The sequence below is a fragment of the Rutilus rutilus genome, assembly GCF_951802725.1.
Source record: "Rutilus rutilus genome assembly, chromosome: 11".
Classification (NCBI taxonomy): domain Eukaryota; kingdom Metazoa; phylum Chordata; class Actinopteri; order Cypriniformes; family Leuciscidae; genus Rutilus; species Rutilus rutilus.
In genome coordinates, this window is record NC_140216.1 from 39204852 (window position 1) to 39219851 (window position 15000).

At 39.4% G+C, this 15000-nt stretch overlaps 1 protein-coding gene across 2 annotated transcripts in view; it reads left to right on the forward strand.

The window, feature by feature from the left end:
* The window catches only part of osbpl10a (oxysterol binding protein-like 10a), a 35832-nt gene that overhangs the window by 4026 nt on the left and 16806 nt on the right, over positions 1-15000 (forward strand). For both annotated transcript variants that reach the window (XM_084422836.1, XM_084422837.1), the window contains exons 2-3: positions 11578-11753; positions 14936-15000. The exon at positions 14936-15000 is cut by the window's right edge and continues 15 nt beyond it. In XM_084422836.1, coding sequence (XP_084278962.1) covers positions 11578-11753; positions 14936-15000 — 241 coding nt within the window. The remainder of the gene's footprint in view (positions 1-11577; positions 11754-14935) is intronic.

Consider the following 15000-nt stretch of genomic DNA (forward strand, 5'->3'; position numbering starts at 1 on the left):
TTTTATTTTTAGGAATTAATACTTTTATTCAGCAAGGATGCATTAAATTGATCAAACGTGACAGTAAAGACATTTATAATGTTACAAAAGGTTCTATTTTAAATAAATGCTTTTCTTTTGAACTTTCTATTCATCAAAGAATCCAAAAAAAAAAAAAAAATGCATCACAGTTAAATAATAATCATAAATGTTTCTTGATTATGATTATAATGTTTCTAATATGAAACGCAAATCATATTAGAATGATTTCTGAAGGATAATGTGACACTGAAGACTGGAGTAATGATGCTGAAAATTCAGCTTTGATCACAGGAATAAATTACATTTGACTATATATTCACATAGAAAACAGTTACTTTAAATTTAAATATTATTTCAAATTTTTTACTGTATTTTTGATCAAATAAATTCAGCCTTGGTGAGCAGGAGAGACTCTTTCAGAAACATTTTACTGATGTCAAATTTTTTGAATGTTAGTGTATAGCAGTTTTAAAAAAAAAATACATTTTCTTTAATAAATCTTTACCTTTTTTAGCAAAAATCTGACATTAAGAGTAATTTTGTTCAATGTGAGCATCTCTTTATTCACAGACTGTGTATTAGTCAGTCTAATGTGACTTTCTGAGCGTGTTAAATCCAGTAGCACCTCAATGCAGTCCCCAAGATCCAGGGGGCGGGGTTGGATCCACATCTAAGGGGTGGAGATTGGTAGGTTTAGGGGTGGGTTTAGGGATCAGGGGGTGGAGATGGGTAGGTTTAGGTATATGTAAGGTGGGAGGAGTTGGATCTGGATCCAACTCCTCCCCCTGGATTTCGTGTTCTGCAGTGAGGACCATCTCGTTAAATCTGCAACACGTGCACAGAAACACTGCTGCTCTACTGCTGGTCCAGTGCTGGAGATGAAGGTCATAGATGTCAGTCAGTGATACATCGGGCCCTATTTTAACGATCTGAAACGCAAGTATCAAGCGCGAAACGCAAGTAACTTTGTGGGCGGGTCTCGCAAATCTAAAATGGGTTGGTCTGAAGTAGCTTCATTATTCATAGGTGTGGTTTGGGCGTAACGTGAAATAAACCAATCAGAGCATCATCTCACATTCCCTTTTATAGCATCTGAATAACGTGCCTCAGGTTTTTCATGGTCTGTGGAGGAATTGTTTTCTGAAACTGCAAAATAGCACCAGGGAACGTTTGCGCGGGAACACGCCTCCTCTTTTCCCTGAACCGCCCCCCGGGAGCGCAAGTTCACTCCCTAATTTACCGACGTGCGCCTGTGGAGGGAAAAGTCCGCTGTGCGTCGGGTGCAAAATAGGAATTATACATGCGTCGCTGTACAAAGTCAATTGTGCTGGGTGCAAGATAGGGCCCACTGTGTTTTTAATAAATTTTTATGTTTTTATTAAATGCTTGAAGAAAAGAAATGGAAAAAAAAAACCCATTACCAACAATTATCATAATTGTCATAACATAATACAACAGTACTCCAGAGTCCTTCAGTCTTTCACAGTGATACAGTGTGTCAGAAGGTGAAGCTGACTTCTGACCTCCCTCCTGATGGCATCATCTCTGCGGTTTCTAACGCGCTCCTGGTTTCCAGGGTGACGGTTTCAAACGTTAAATAGAACATTCCATTTTTCACACATTCAAGAATGTTACTTTTGAATGTTCTCGGAATGTCCTGAAACAAGTAGTAACATTTAAAAAAAAAGTCAGACGAACATCCAACTAAAACGCTTCAGGAAAAACGTTCCATGAAGGATATATAAATAATGACGCATGTCTGCGGTTCATATTCATAAACTTGGTATGTGTTGTCATGCTAGACTTGAGACCTTCTCTCTTGCAGAACAACATCCATAAGATATGAAGTGATTTCAGTGCTGTGAGTCTGCTAGGATAAAGCACAGGCTGGGATGATGAATGAAGCTCGCTCTGACTGTTCTGGAATCAGAGGTTGTGTTTATGTCTTTGTGAAGATGATTTGATGCTCTTGAAAGGCTCTGATTTGAGGTCGGAGCACATTTAAAAGAGTTTGGAGTCTGTAGAAATGAAAAGAATGGACTCAGAATCCGATATTCTCTCTAATTTCATCATGTAGATTATGAACTCTAACTCCTTTTCTCAAAGGAAATCTGCTTTTATGAGACTATTAAAAAGTCGACTGTACGGCTGCATGAACAAATGTAATTTAAAAATGGTAAAATGGTGTTGTAAAAAGTATTTAACCATGAATCAAACCAAACAGCTTTGAGGTGAATCACATTACGGACTTTAAATGGAGTTTAATGAGTAAAATTATTCATCCCGGAAGCATTTCAAATGACATAATCTAATAAAAAACAATGGTACAAAATGAAACAATTGGTTTCATTTTTAATGTTTTGTGTTTAAACAAGTTTATTGCGAAATATTCTGTAGTTTCAGAAAGTAGGGAGACTGACTTCATTTAGAGTGTAGGATTATGGGTAATTTAGTTCTTGATGGAGATTCTAATTTGGCAATTAAACAATTAAAACCAGTGTAAATCACAGTGAACGTGTGGCTTGTCGAGCAGCAGATCTCCCGAGCTCATGGTGTGTATCGACGGGTGTGTTGTTGTGTTATTTCTTGTGTGTCGACAGGTGTGTTGTTTCTTCTGGAGGAAACGGACAGAGTTTTGCTTCCGTGATGACACTGGACTGAAGGGTTTGTGCGCTGAAAGAAGGAAGTGTGGCTTTATTTTAAACCAGCTTCCACTAACAGATCATCTTGAAACGTCTACAACTAGATATACAGCTAATGTGTGTTTATGAGCTGTGATGTATTGTGTATGTGGCAAAGTGCAGTTTACCTGTTCTTATCATTATTTCTGAATCTTTATGATTGACCTTTATGAAAAAAATTTGCCTGTCACAAGCAAAACAAAGACTGTGTGTGGTTGTGTTTGTGGTTGTGTGTGTGTGTGTGTGTGTGTGGTTGTGTGTGTGGTTAGCCTGTTTCTGGTCAGTTCTGCTGTTTCTCTGGTCAGAGAGTCATTGATCTGGTTTAGAAGAAAAAACACACAGACGACAAAAACACACATCAACATCCTCACTGCAGACGGTCTTTCTTTCTTTCTTTCTTTAAATTTGTGCTAATTTTGCATGCATTTTGTAATCTAATATTGCACTTTAATTTTTTTTATATGGTTTATAATTATTTATTAAATTAATTTAATATCCGATGTTCAATCATTTTTACATTCGTTCTTTACTTATAATAAGCAATGTTTTTTCTGTTTCATATATTTATTGATTTGCACACAAAAACAAAGTAAAGGCACTTGGATAACAATAACAAACATATTTGTATACACCTTTTTTCAAATTGTCTTTTTTTTTTTTTATAAACAAAAAAAAATTAAAATAAAAATAAAAAAATACAAAAATATATATTTATACATTTATTACAAAAAAAAAAAAAAAAAAAAAAAAAAATTTTTAAGGGGGAGTGCGTGTTAGAGTTAGGCCTAGTTAGCCTGGAAAAATTGCATAAATGGTTGCCACTTATTGTAAAATTTGGCGAGACTACCTTTCTTAGAATATCTTATTTTTTCCAGTCTTAGAAAAGACATGACATCAGTCATCCAAAGTGTACTGGATGGGGCATTTGTTGCTTTCCAATTAAGAAGAAGATGGCGTCTCACTATCAAGGAAGTGAAAGCCAGGACCTCTAACTGCGCTGATGAAAAACAGTGGTATTCTTGAGGAGTACCAAAAATGGCTACATGCGGAGAAATATCGATGGTCTTGAGGAGCACTTTAGACATGGTGTCAAAATAAGTTTGCCAAATATTTCCTAGGGTTGGGCAAAAGAAAAACATATGTGCAAGATTACAGGGCGAACCAGAGCATCTGTCACAGATATCAATTGTATTAGGGAAAATTTGCGATAGTCGGGTTTTAGAATAGTGACATCTGAACACTACTTTAAATTGTATTAAGGTCAAGCGGGCACAGATTGAGGCTTTATGAATACCGTTTAAAACAGAGTCCCACCAGTCAACATCAAAGGCCAAACCCAACTCTTTCTCCCAAGCCTCCTTCGTCCTAGTGATTAAATGATCATCATAGGACTGGATAGTACCATAGACTTTAGAAATTAAAGATCTTTGTGAAAAATTCAACTGTAAAAGACTGTCCCATGTCTGCTCAGGAGGAATTTGCGGAAAATTAGGAAATAAACATTTTACACAGTTCCTAATTTGAAAATACCTAAAAAGATGTGAAGGTGAGAGGCCGAACTCGCTAGTTAGATCTGTGAAAGAACAAAAAAACCCGTCTTTATAAAAATCCTTAAAACATTTCAGACCCTTATCATGCCATGAAGTGAAAATGGAATCAGTAAATGCAGGTTTGAACGCATAATTCCTCAACAGTGGACTTGATATGGTGGGAGTAAGAAATTTAAAATGCTTTCTAAATTGAAACCATATCTTTAATGTGGAAATGACCACTGGGTTGCTAGTAAAGCCAGAGGGGTTGACTGAAGCCACACCAGACAGTATTGCCAGTAAAGAGGATGAGGGACATGATTGTATTTCCAACTGACACCAAGGTATATTGACCAATTTTAGCCAAAATAAAGTTTTAGTTATATTCGTGGCCCAATAATAAACTTTGAAATTTGGTAGAGAGAGGCCACCATCAAATTTGCAATTCTGAAGTAGTTTTAGCCTAACTCTAGGTGTCTTACCATTCCACAGAAAATTAGATATAACTGAATCAATATTTTTGAAAAAACTTTTAGATAAAAATATAGGTAGGCACTGGAACAGAAACAAGAATTTTGGGAGGACATTCATTTTAACCACATTAATTCTACCAATCAGGGAAAGGGGGAGGCAACCCCATCTTTGGAAATCAGCCTTAATCTCAGTTAATAGGGGAGAAAAGTTTACATCATAAAGAGTTTTGTAGGACCTGGCCACATGAACCCCCAGATACTTAAATCCCGAAGGACTCAGTTTGAAGGGAATATCAGATTGAGAGAGCTGCATTGCCAGGTCATTGACAGGGTAACATTCACTCTTTGAGACATTGATCTTGTACCCCGAAAACGAACCAAATCTATGAAAAAAAGAAAGAATAACAGGGCACGCCCCAACAGGATTTGTGATATACAATAACAGATCGTCAGCGTATAAAGAAAGTTTGAATTCGACCCGGGAACGCATAATGCCTTTAAAAATGGGGAAAGACCTCAAATAAACGGACAGAGGTTCTATTGCAAGAGCAAAGAGGAGGGGAGACAGAGGACAACCTTGTCTACAGCCACGATTTAAGGGAAAATAACTAGATTGAACGTTATTAGTTGTGATACTGACGCAAGGTGATGTATAAAGAAGACGTATCCATGATATAAAAACATTACCAAAACCAAATTTTGTCAAAACTGCAAACAAGTAACTCCATTCAACTCTGTCAAACGCCTTTTCTGCGTCAACAGAAATTACAACTTCTGGAATGGCAGCGGTTCCCTTCGAATAGATAACATTCAATAAGGTACGGACATTATAAAAAAGCTGACGTCCTTTTATGAAGCCAGTCTGCTCCTGAGATATAATTGTTGGAAGCACCTTCTCTAGACGACATGCCAAAGCTTTCGCAAGAACTTTTGTATCGACATTCATCAAAGAGATAGGTCGATAAGAAGTACAGAGTTCGGGATCCTTGCCCTTTTTCAGAAGAACGCTAATAGAAGCCTGTCTCAAAGTGAAAGGGAGAGAGCCATTTGACAGAGATTCTACATAAACAGCATGTAATAGTGGAATGAGTTGATTATGGAATGCCTTGAAAAATTCAACCGGGAACCCGTCTGGCCCAGGAGACTTATTATTTTGCATATTTTGTAGAGCCAATGTAAGTTCTTGCATAGTCAGTGGAGAGTCCAACTGATCAATTGCATCTATGTTCATATCCGGAAAATCTAGGTCTTGCAAAAACGTATCCATATCACTCAAGTCTGATGGAAATTCTGAACTATACAAAGATTTATAAAAGGATGAAAATACTGAATTTATAAGGTCAGGCTCCTCTACCAACATCCCAGACTCATCTCTAACGCGGGGTATTAAACGTGAGGCTGCTTGTCGACGCAATCGGTGAGCTAGCAATCTTCCAGATTTATCTCCATATTCGTAGTATTTGGCCCGAGAATGTAGAAGTAATCGCTCTGCTTCATTAGTTGTGATCAAGTCTAATTCAGTTTTTAATACCACCCGCCGCCTTAATAAATCAGGAGACGTGGATGTGGCAAGCTGTTGATCCACAGATTCCAGATCAGCTGATAATTTTTTAATGGTTGACGTTCTTAATTTCTTCAAGTGAGCGGAATATGAAATAATCTGTCCCCTTAAGTAGGCCTTTAAAGATTCCCACAGGAGCGTATTAGAAATGGGTTCTGATTCAGATTGGTTGAGAGATATAAAGTCCTCAATTGTACTTATGATAAATTTATGAAATTTATCATCAGACAAAAGAGATATGCTAAATCTCCAGTGGGTGGAGTAACGAGATTCAGAGGAGAACTGAATTTCCAAGGTTAAAGGTGAATGGTCTGAAATAATAATCGGATGGTAAGAAGTATCTGTCACCTTGGGCATCAGTCTGGCATCAATAAAAAAATAGTCAATACGGGAAAATGTCTGGTGTACATGTGAATAAAAGGAGTATTGCCTGCCAGTTGGATTACGAACCCTCCAGGGGTCAATGTAGCCATTGTTGGACATAAAACTACTTAGAGTTCTAGCCATTTGTGACTGATTCAAGTTGGCTTTGGAACGGTCTAGCTGAGAATTTACAACACAATTCATGTCCCCGCCAAATATAAAAAATACGTCATTTAAAGATGGTAATATCTTAAATAGATTATTAAAAAAACTAGGATTATCAAAATTTGGTGCATATACATTGACAAGTAGAACTGGAACCTGGTATATAGTCCCTAAAATGATTAAATACCTGCCATCCTTGTCAGAAATGATTTTGGTCTGTGTAAATGGGACTGATTTACTAATCAGAATGGCAACCCCCCTGGCTTTAGAATTGAAGCTGGAATGGAATACTTCCGAAACCCAGGGACATCTCAACCGCGTCTGGTCATTATTTCGCATGTGGGTCTCCTGCAGAAAAACAATATCGGGCTTTAAACGCTTTAAATGAGAAAACACCTTTGAGCGTTTGACAGCACTCCCCAAGCCCTTGATATTCCAACTAAGAAATCTCGCATTTAAAGCTTTAATACTTGTCATATTTAGTTTATATCACAGCTGAAACTGCAACCACAATTCGACCTCCCAAAAAAAAAAAAAAAAAAAAAAAAAAAAAAAAAAGTAGATACACCCGAGACCCCCCTCCCCCCGCACCTACTATTACCCCATCCCCAAACGATAGGATACCGGTGCAGACTCCACTAGGAGTCATTAACAGAACAACTAAACTCCGTGTATTAGACCTAACATACCCCTTTTCCACCAAGGCAGAGCTGGTGCTGGTTCGGAGCCAGAGCCTAGTTTCAAATCGGTTCTTTGTTTTTCCACCGCCAAAGCACCAGCTCCGAACCAGTAAAACTGGTTCTTAAGTAGCACCAAATCATTGCAGGGTCTAGAACGGAGCCAAGAAAGAACCGCTTGCGTCAGGGGCTGGGGGCGGGGTTACCGTGACCAACAAGACGAATAGAAACTTGTGACCGCCATTTTTAAATAGCAGCTAGTCGAGCTAATAGCAGCTTGATATAATATATCCGTCTATGTAAGTTACGGCGAGCTGCACGAACGCGTTGGATTCCGATGTATTTTTGCAAACCCATGAGCGTCCATAGTATTGCAACGTCCGTTATTGTTGATGGCTTGTTCAAGATGCATCGGAGCGGCGAGGACCGATCGGAGCTGCGGGAGTGTTTGGAGAGCATACGACTCCTTGTGCTTTTAGATCGCTATCGCAGTGCTTTTATGTCATGCGGCGATCGATCTGCGAGAAGCCGATGCATCTCGAGCCTGGCGTGTTTGTGTTTGGCGCTACCGCACTAGCGGTTGCTGGGCAACATGAGACGTTTACAGTGACGTAAGATCTGGCTCTGTTGTGGCTCTCTAGCCGGTGGAAAGGCAAACCGGTTCTTAGTAAGCTCGTCAGTCGAACCAACTCTGAACCAGCTCTGGCTCTGGCTCTGAACCAGCACCCGGTTCTTGTTGGTGGAAAAGGGGTAACAGTCATCTTCATATTTCTCCAAACTCAACAGGAACTCCTGCATAACAATAATAAAATATGTCTTAAATAACAGGGTGTACTATCGACTAGAAGTTGTGTGAACCTGAGAAAGACATTTGTATATCAAAATAATACAATATTTGTGCCACTTTTACTTATTTTCATATGTCTCAGAGTCAAATTTACCATACTTAGATGTTACATGGACGTTCAAAGTCATTTTGTAGGCGGCGCTCAAAATCAGCTCTAACTATTTAAGGGTTTTGATAAAAACAGCAGCCTCTCCAGGGGATGTGAAATCCTTTGTAACCCCTCCACTCGTTGTGATCCGGAGGTGAGCAGGATATATCAGACCATACCGTACACCTGGAATGTCCCTGAGTTGTCTCCTGACGTCATTAAAGGCAGCGCGTGCTTTCGCCGTCCGGGCTGTATGATCCGGAAAGATGGAGATTGTAGAGTCCCCAATCTTGATCCGCTGCTGGGTCCTGGCACGTTGAAGGATGTCGACACAGTCTGCATAATAATGTAAACGCGCTATTATGGGACGCGGCCGTTCTCCGGGTTTGGGCTTGGGATTTAAGGATCTATGAGCACGGTCAATAAGAGGCGCTTTCTCCAAGTTAAGCGCCTCCTTAAGCAAAGCGGAGGTAGATGCCGCGGTAACCGTGCCACATTGCTCAGATAACCCGATAATACGGATGTTATTGCGGCGAGATCTACCTTCTAGATCTTCACATTTGTTCTCAAGAGCCAGAACTTTATTAGACAGGCTCTCCACTTTACTCTTGAGATACGCCACGTCGTCTGTGCAAGTTGACAGTGATTCCTCCATCTCAATCACCGTCCCCCTTAGCTCACCCACGTCAGATTTTGTAGCGGCTAGGTTAGCCGTCAGCTCAGTTTTGACACTTTGCAATTCTGACTTTATTTTGGATAAGTTTTCAGTCATAGCCATCTGTAGCTCAGACTTGAAAATGCCTACCATCTCTTCTCGGAGAGCAACAAGAAGTTCGGCTTTAAAGTCCGCAGAAGCAAAACTCGAAGCTGTGACGGTCCCAACGCCATCTCCGTCGTGAGGCGGCGGTCCAACAGGATCACGCTGGGCCGGGGACGTAGCTCCTGCATTAGGCCGCACTTTCGATGCCGTCTGGTTGTCCGTATTTCTGGGTTTTGGAGGCATAGCGGCACTTAATACAATCAAAGAAGCTCTAAGATGTCAAAATATGTACACACCACGTCGGTAGAAATCACCCTGATAGACTTTATAAAGAGTTTCTGCAGGAGCTCCCGGAGCCACGTCTTTACGCCATTGGTCACTAACAGGAAGTCCATAAGCAATGTTTTTTAATGGTTTTTGTTCAACTGGTGAAAAACACTTGGCAGAAATGGCTAATGCAAAATGAGAAGTGAATTGGTGAATGAGATCTCTTCTTCAGGTTCTGCTGGATTGCGTGTGTGCATGTGAGGTTCATTGAGTTTAATCACACAGAGAGCTGAGCTCTGACCAGTGTTGCCAGATTGGGACGGTGATTTCCAGCCCAAAAGCTCACCAAAACCCGCCCACTACAAGAAAAAACCGCCCAAAATTTTACTGCCAAAATAATATGATATAATTTCATTGTCATTCAAGGTTGATAAGCATAATTTGTATCTCCTTAAAACAAAATAACAATGATAAAATAAAATAAAAAATAAATAAAATAAAAAATTCCAGGAAAACAGATCAAAACAGGGCAATAATTAAGGAGAATTAGCCAATATGACTATGTCCAGATGGACACTGTCAAAACGGCAATCAAGAAATGAACCGATGACTTTAACCCTCGGAAGTACACATTGCAGAACATAACGCAGAATTTAACAGTCAAACTCATTCATCGTTGATTCAAACCTTTTTCAGCAGCTGTCAGGGTCGAGTATTGTGCAGTCTGGACGGTGTAAAAGTTGCCGATGTCTGGTAAGGTTAGGCTAGTGTGCACATGGCCATGGACATATTTCACGTCCCATATTTAATTTCATTTCAAGTCATTCAACTGTGCTCTCCTCAGAGTTATATTAACCATCGATATCTCCCACCAGGTGTTCGTTTTTAGAGCTGCTCACTATCTCACTCTTTACTGTGTAGATACAACTTACTGTTTAGTAGGCTATATATCACTTTGGCATTAGCGTTCACTTGAATATACAGCTACAACTTATCGCGCTCAATCGCATCTGCCTGCGGATCGCTGATTGGCTAAAAGTGCGTGCTCGTCGGTGATGTCAACACTTACGCCAGCTGACTCTGCATGGGCGTGTGTATGTCATGATGACTGATTTTATGGATTACATGCACACTTTAATTTAGTTTTTTAACCAATTAGACTTTAAAATGTAGATGTTTGAAAACCGCCGAACTGACCCCAAACCAGCCCAAATTTTGTCCACCCGCCCAAACCCTTTTTTACCCGCACAATCAAATTCAAAACCGCCCAATTGGGCGGGAACCCGCCCAATCTGGCAACACTGGCTCTGACTTTCAGTCTCATTTACTCTCTAATTGTCTGAGCGTGTGATTGGGTTCATGTGTGATTGGGTTATTGGGTGATTGAGTGATTGGGTGATTGGGTTATATTGGTTGATTGGGTTATTGTGTGATTGAGTGATTGGGTGATTGGGTTATTGGGTTATATTGTGTGATTGGGTTATTGTGTGATTGGGTTATTGGGTGATTGAGTGATTGGGTTATTGGGTGTTTGGCCAGAGGGATTGTGGGATTGAGTGACAGTCAATCATCTGAGCTCAGCAGTCACATGCAAATCTTCAAGTCAAAAAGTGTATATAATAACTATTATTATTATTATTATTATTATTCATGAAATTATGTTGCACATCACCAAACCACATGAGCTAGCTGGATTTTTCTGAATGTTCATAGATGAAAAACTAGTTTTGGCCATTTTGATTTGAATTTTTCTGCTTCTACTAATTGGAATACTATGCAGTAATTATTAATTATTAAATGCAGCATGTCACGACAAATTTCAGTGTTCTGTATTTTATGTCCAAATTCCTTATGTTTTTGATAAATAAAATCACACATACTTACACACACACACACACACACACACACACACACACATGTATGCACACACACTCATACACACTCACGCACACATATACGTGCACACACACACACACACACACACACACACACACACACACACGAAGTAAATCATATATTATTTCAGACCGATGGTCCGAAATAGAGAATTAATTCCAGCTCTATTGACTCCACACTCACTTCCAAGTTTTGGAAAAGTCGTTTTCCAGTTATATTGTCCTGATGTGTTCATGTGTGTGTGTGCAGGTATTTCGTGTTGGACCCTGATGTGGGTCAGCTGCAGTATTTCGTGCACGAGCAGGGGCGGAGCCTGAAGCCCCGTGGTTCCCTGCCTCTGATTGGTGCTTCCGTGACGACGAGCGACGAGGCGCCTCACATGTTCGTCGTCAGCTCAGCCAATGGGGAGCTCTTCAAACTCAGAGGTATTCAAACACTCGTCACTGTCCAGAGCGTTTGTTCAGGGGTTTCTCAGTCTGTAGTCTATTCACATCATATAGTAGGGGTGTAACGATACTCTCATGTCACGATTCGATACATATCACGATACTGAACTTACGATACAATATTATTGCGATACTCCAAAACATATGATAAAAGGTTAAACATTTTTTTATTGTTAATTAAAATGCTACATTTGATGTTAAATTGTGTGTGTAAATGAATAGTCTTGGACTTGTGCTGGAAACCCAAAGCACAGGACAATAGAGACACCAGAATAACAATATTCATGATTCTGAAGATGAAAATACTGAATTATTTTAGATGAATATTTGCACTCTGTCACTGACTAGATATATTTAAAATAAAGTAAGCCACTTTTTACTGCTAAAATCAGACATTTGGCATTATCAGGACACACAAATATTCCCCCATTGCATTATTATACATTATATTCAACATTATATAGTAGTTTAATGTAGTACTGACACTAAAACTCTGAAAACTTAAACAGTAATTTATATTTTGGGTGAACTATACACTATTCATATATTGTTGCATTTTTGTATTGCGACAGCCTACTATACAGTATATATATTTAATATTCAGTCCACATCAGGTCTAGTGTTGAGTCTTAATGACTCGTTCAGCTCATATTACTGTAATATCAGTCATTTCATCTCCTGCTCGTTACAGAACGCATCATTCTGTCATAATTATATCAAGAGCTTGTTTAAATTGCTAATGAGTAAAGGTTATTCGTGATGATGCGTTCTCCAAAATTCATAAGGTTGAGCATTAATCTGATTCTGATGAAGGTGATGAAGACAGAAAATTTATTTATATGTTTATTAATAACTAAGAAACATCTGCCACATTGACTTTAAGAGGATCTGCTCAGTGCTGCCATCGCAAGGGGTTCTGGGTATTTACTGAAAAAAAAAAAAAAAAGTCTACCTGAACAGTATAAATGGAAAACTTTAGGCATCTAAAGATTTGTTTTGATTTCGATTCAGTTACGAAATGTTTGGTGATGCGTCAGTTTTCCTGCTTTATGACTGAATGCAATATTACAGTTTTTTTCGATTGCTAAACGACAGTGAGCACAACTGGAGCTACATGTGCAAAACTCTAACTACAGTCTGCACTACCAACAGTCACCTGAGCTAAACAGTTCACATCACCTGCAAAACTCACTCCAAGCAACACAACTCTTAACACATGGCTCAAAACAGGCTCAGTGCAGCCAAACACTATATGCACAACCCTCACTGAGATAACACACACTGTCACTCAGAACACACTGAGAGTAAAAACACTAGCATCAAACACCAATACAGAAAATACTAACTTTTCATCTTTACAGTTTGAACAATTTCAGTGACTTCATACAAAGTAATATTTTCTTCAAAGAAAAGAGTGACATTCTTTCACATGATTTATTTAAATTTTTATAACATGACAATTCTTTAATGTAGTTGAAAATTAGCAGTTTGCTTCAATAGTCTGTAGTAATTTACGGAATTACAGTAATGAGAAAAAAAAGTACTAAAAGTACATACTGTAATTCGAAATTCGTTTTGCACATGTGACTCCAGTTGTGCCCACTGTCGTTTAGCAATCGAAAAAAACTGTAATGTCTGTCCTGTAATGTTCCCTTTCATTTCAGTCTTGTGTCTGAAACATGTTTCGTTTGTCCAGTTTAGCTCATCGCATCTGTTCTGTAATGTCGTGATTTCTGCTGGTTCAATAAACGTAATTGTTTAATAACTTTCTGAATTCCAAAGATGGATTTCAGTGCAGAATCGTTTGAGAGAACATCATGACACATCTGAGAATTTATTTTTTAATATCTATGTTATTGTTAGTACACACTGTTTTCGATCTGTGTGTGTGTGTGTGTGTGTGTGTGTGTGTATTTGTTTGTGTCTATGTGTTGTGTGTGTGTTAATGTGTGTGTGAGTGTGAGTGTGTGTTAGTGTGAGTGTGTGTGTTAGTGTGCGTGTTAGTGTGTGAGTGTTTGTGTGTGTGTTAGTGTGTGTGAGTGTGTGTGTGTGTGTTGTGTGTGTGTTTGTGTGTGTGTTTGTGTGTGTGTTTGTGTGTGTGTGAGTGTGTTTTAGAGTGTGTGTGTGTGTGTGTTAGAGTGTGTGTGAGTGTGATTGTTTGTGTTAGTGTGCGTGTTAGTGTGTGTGTGAGTGTGTGTGTGTGTATGTGTATGTGTTAGTGTTAGTGTGTGTGTGCGTGTTAGTGTGTGTGAGTGTGTTTTAGAGTGTGTGTGTGTGTGTGTGTGTGTGTGTGTGTTAGAGTGTGTTTTAGAGTGTGTGTGTGTGTGTGTGTGTTAGAGTGTGTTTTAGAGAGTGTGTGTGTTAAAGTGTGTTTTAGTGTGTGTGTGTGTGTGTGTGTGTGTGTGTGTGTGTGTGTGTGTTTGTGTGTGTGTCGGGGCGGCTGGTGATCAGATATATTCCTGCTCTCACTGCTGCTCTGTTTTTCATTACTGGTGTGTGTGTGTGTGTGTGTGTGTTCATTCAGTCTCAGTGCTGGAGCTCAAACTGAAGCTCAGTGTCGTCTGATGTTTACAGCTGAAGTGATTCACTCATGCTTGTTTTGTTAATAGAAATAGTCTGTAGTTCCTCCTTGGAAGAGTGACTTGTTGAATGCAAAGAGTTCCACACTGTGTCCGAAGTAAAATACTTCCCTATATAGTGGGCGAAAAACAGTGTGTGACAAGAGTAGTGTGAAATGTCCAAATTCACAACACTGAGTGTGTCTGAATTCACAGCACTCATAAAACAGTGGGTGAAAATACCCGGATGACCGACTACTTCCGACGAGATTCTGGAATCTCCCCATGATGCCGCGGGAGAGGATTTATGAATGGATACAAAGCGACGCAACTGACGCCGTAGGTCACATGACCATGACAACATGGCGGATGAAGTACGACCGGATTACATTCCAGTTCAAATATAGTGCCTCCTCAGACAGACCGTGTGTGATATCGGGTTTCAGTTATTTCAGTTGACGTTTATTTTGTTTCGAATAACAACTGTTTTTAGCGAGCATCAAACTAGTAATCCAACTAGGTATGTTTGAAGTGGTTGCCATGGTAACTGTAATACATTAATACTTTGCATATTTACTCTCTCTCTTGTTTCCTCTGTGCCAGCGGTGGACGCCTCAGAACAGCAGATGTGGATGATGCAGATACTGGCCTGTACCAGACGCCACTCC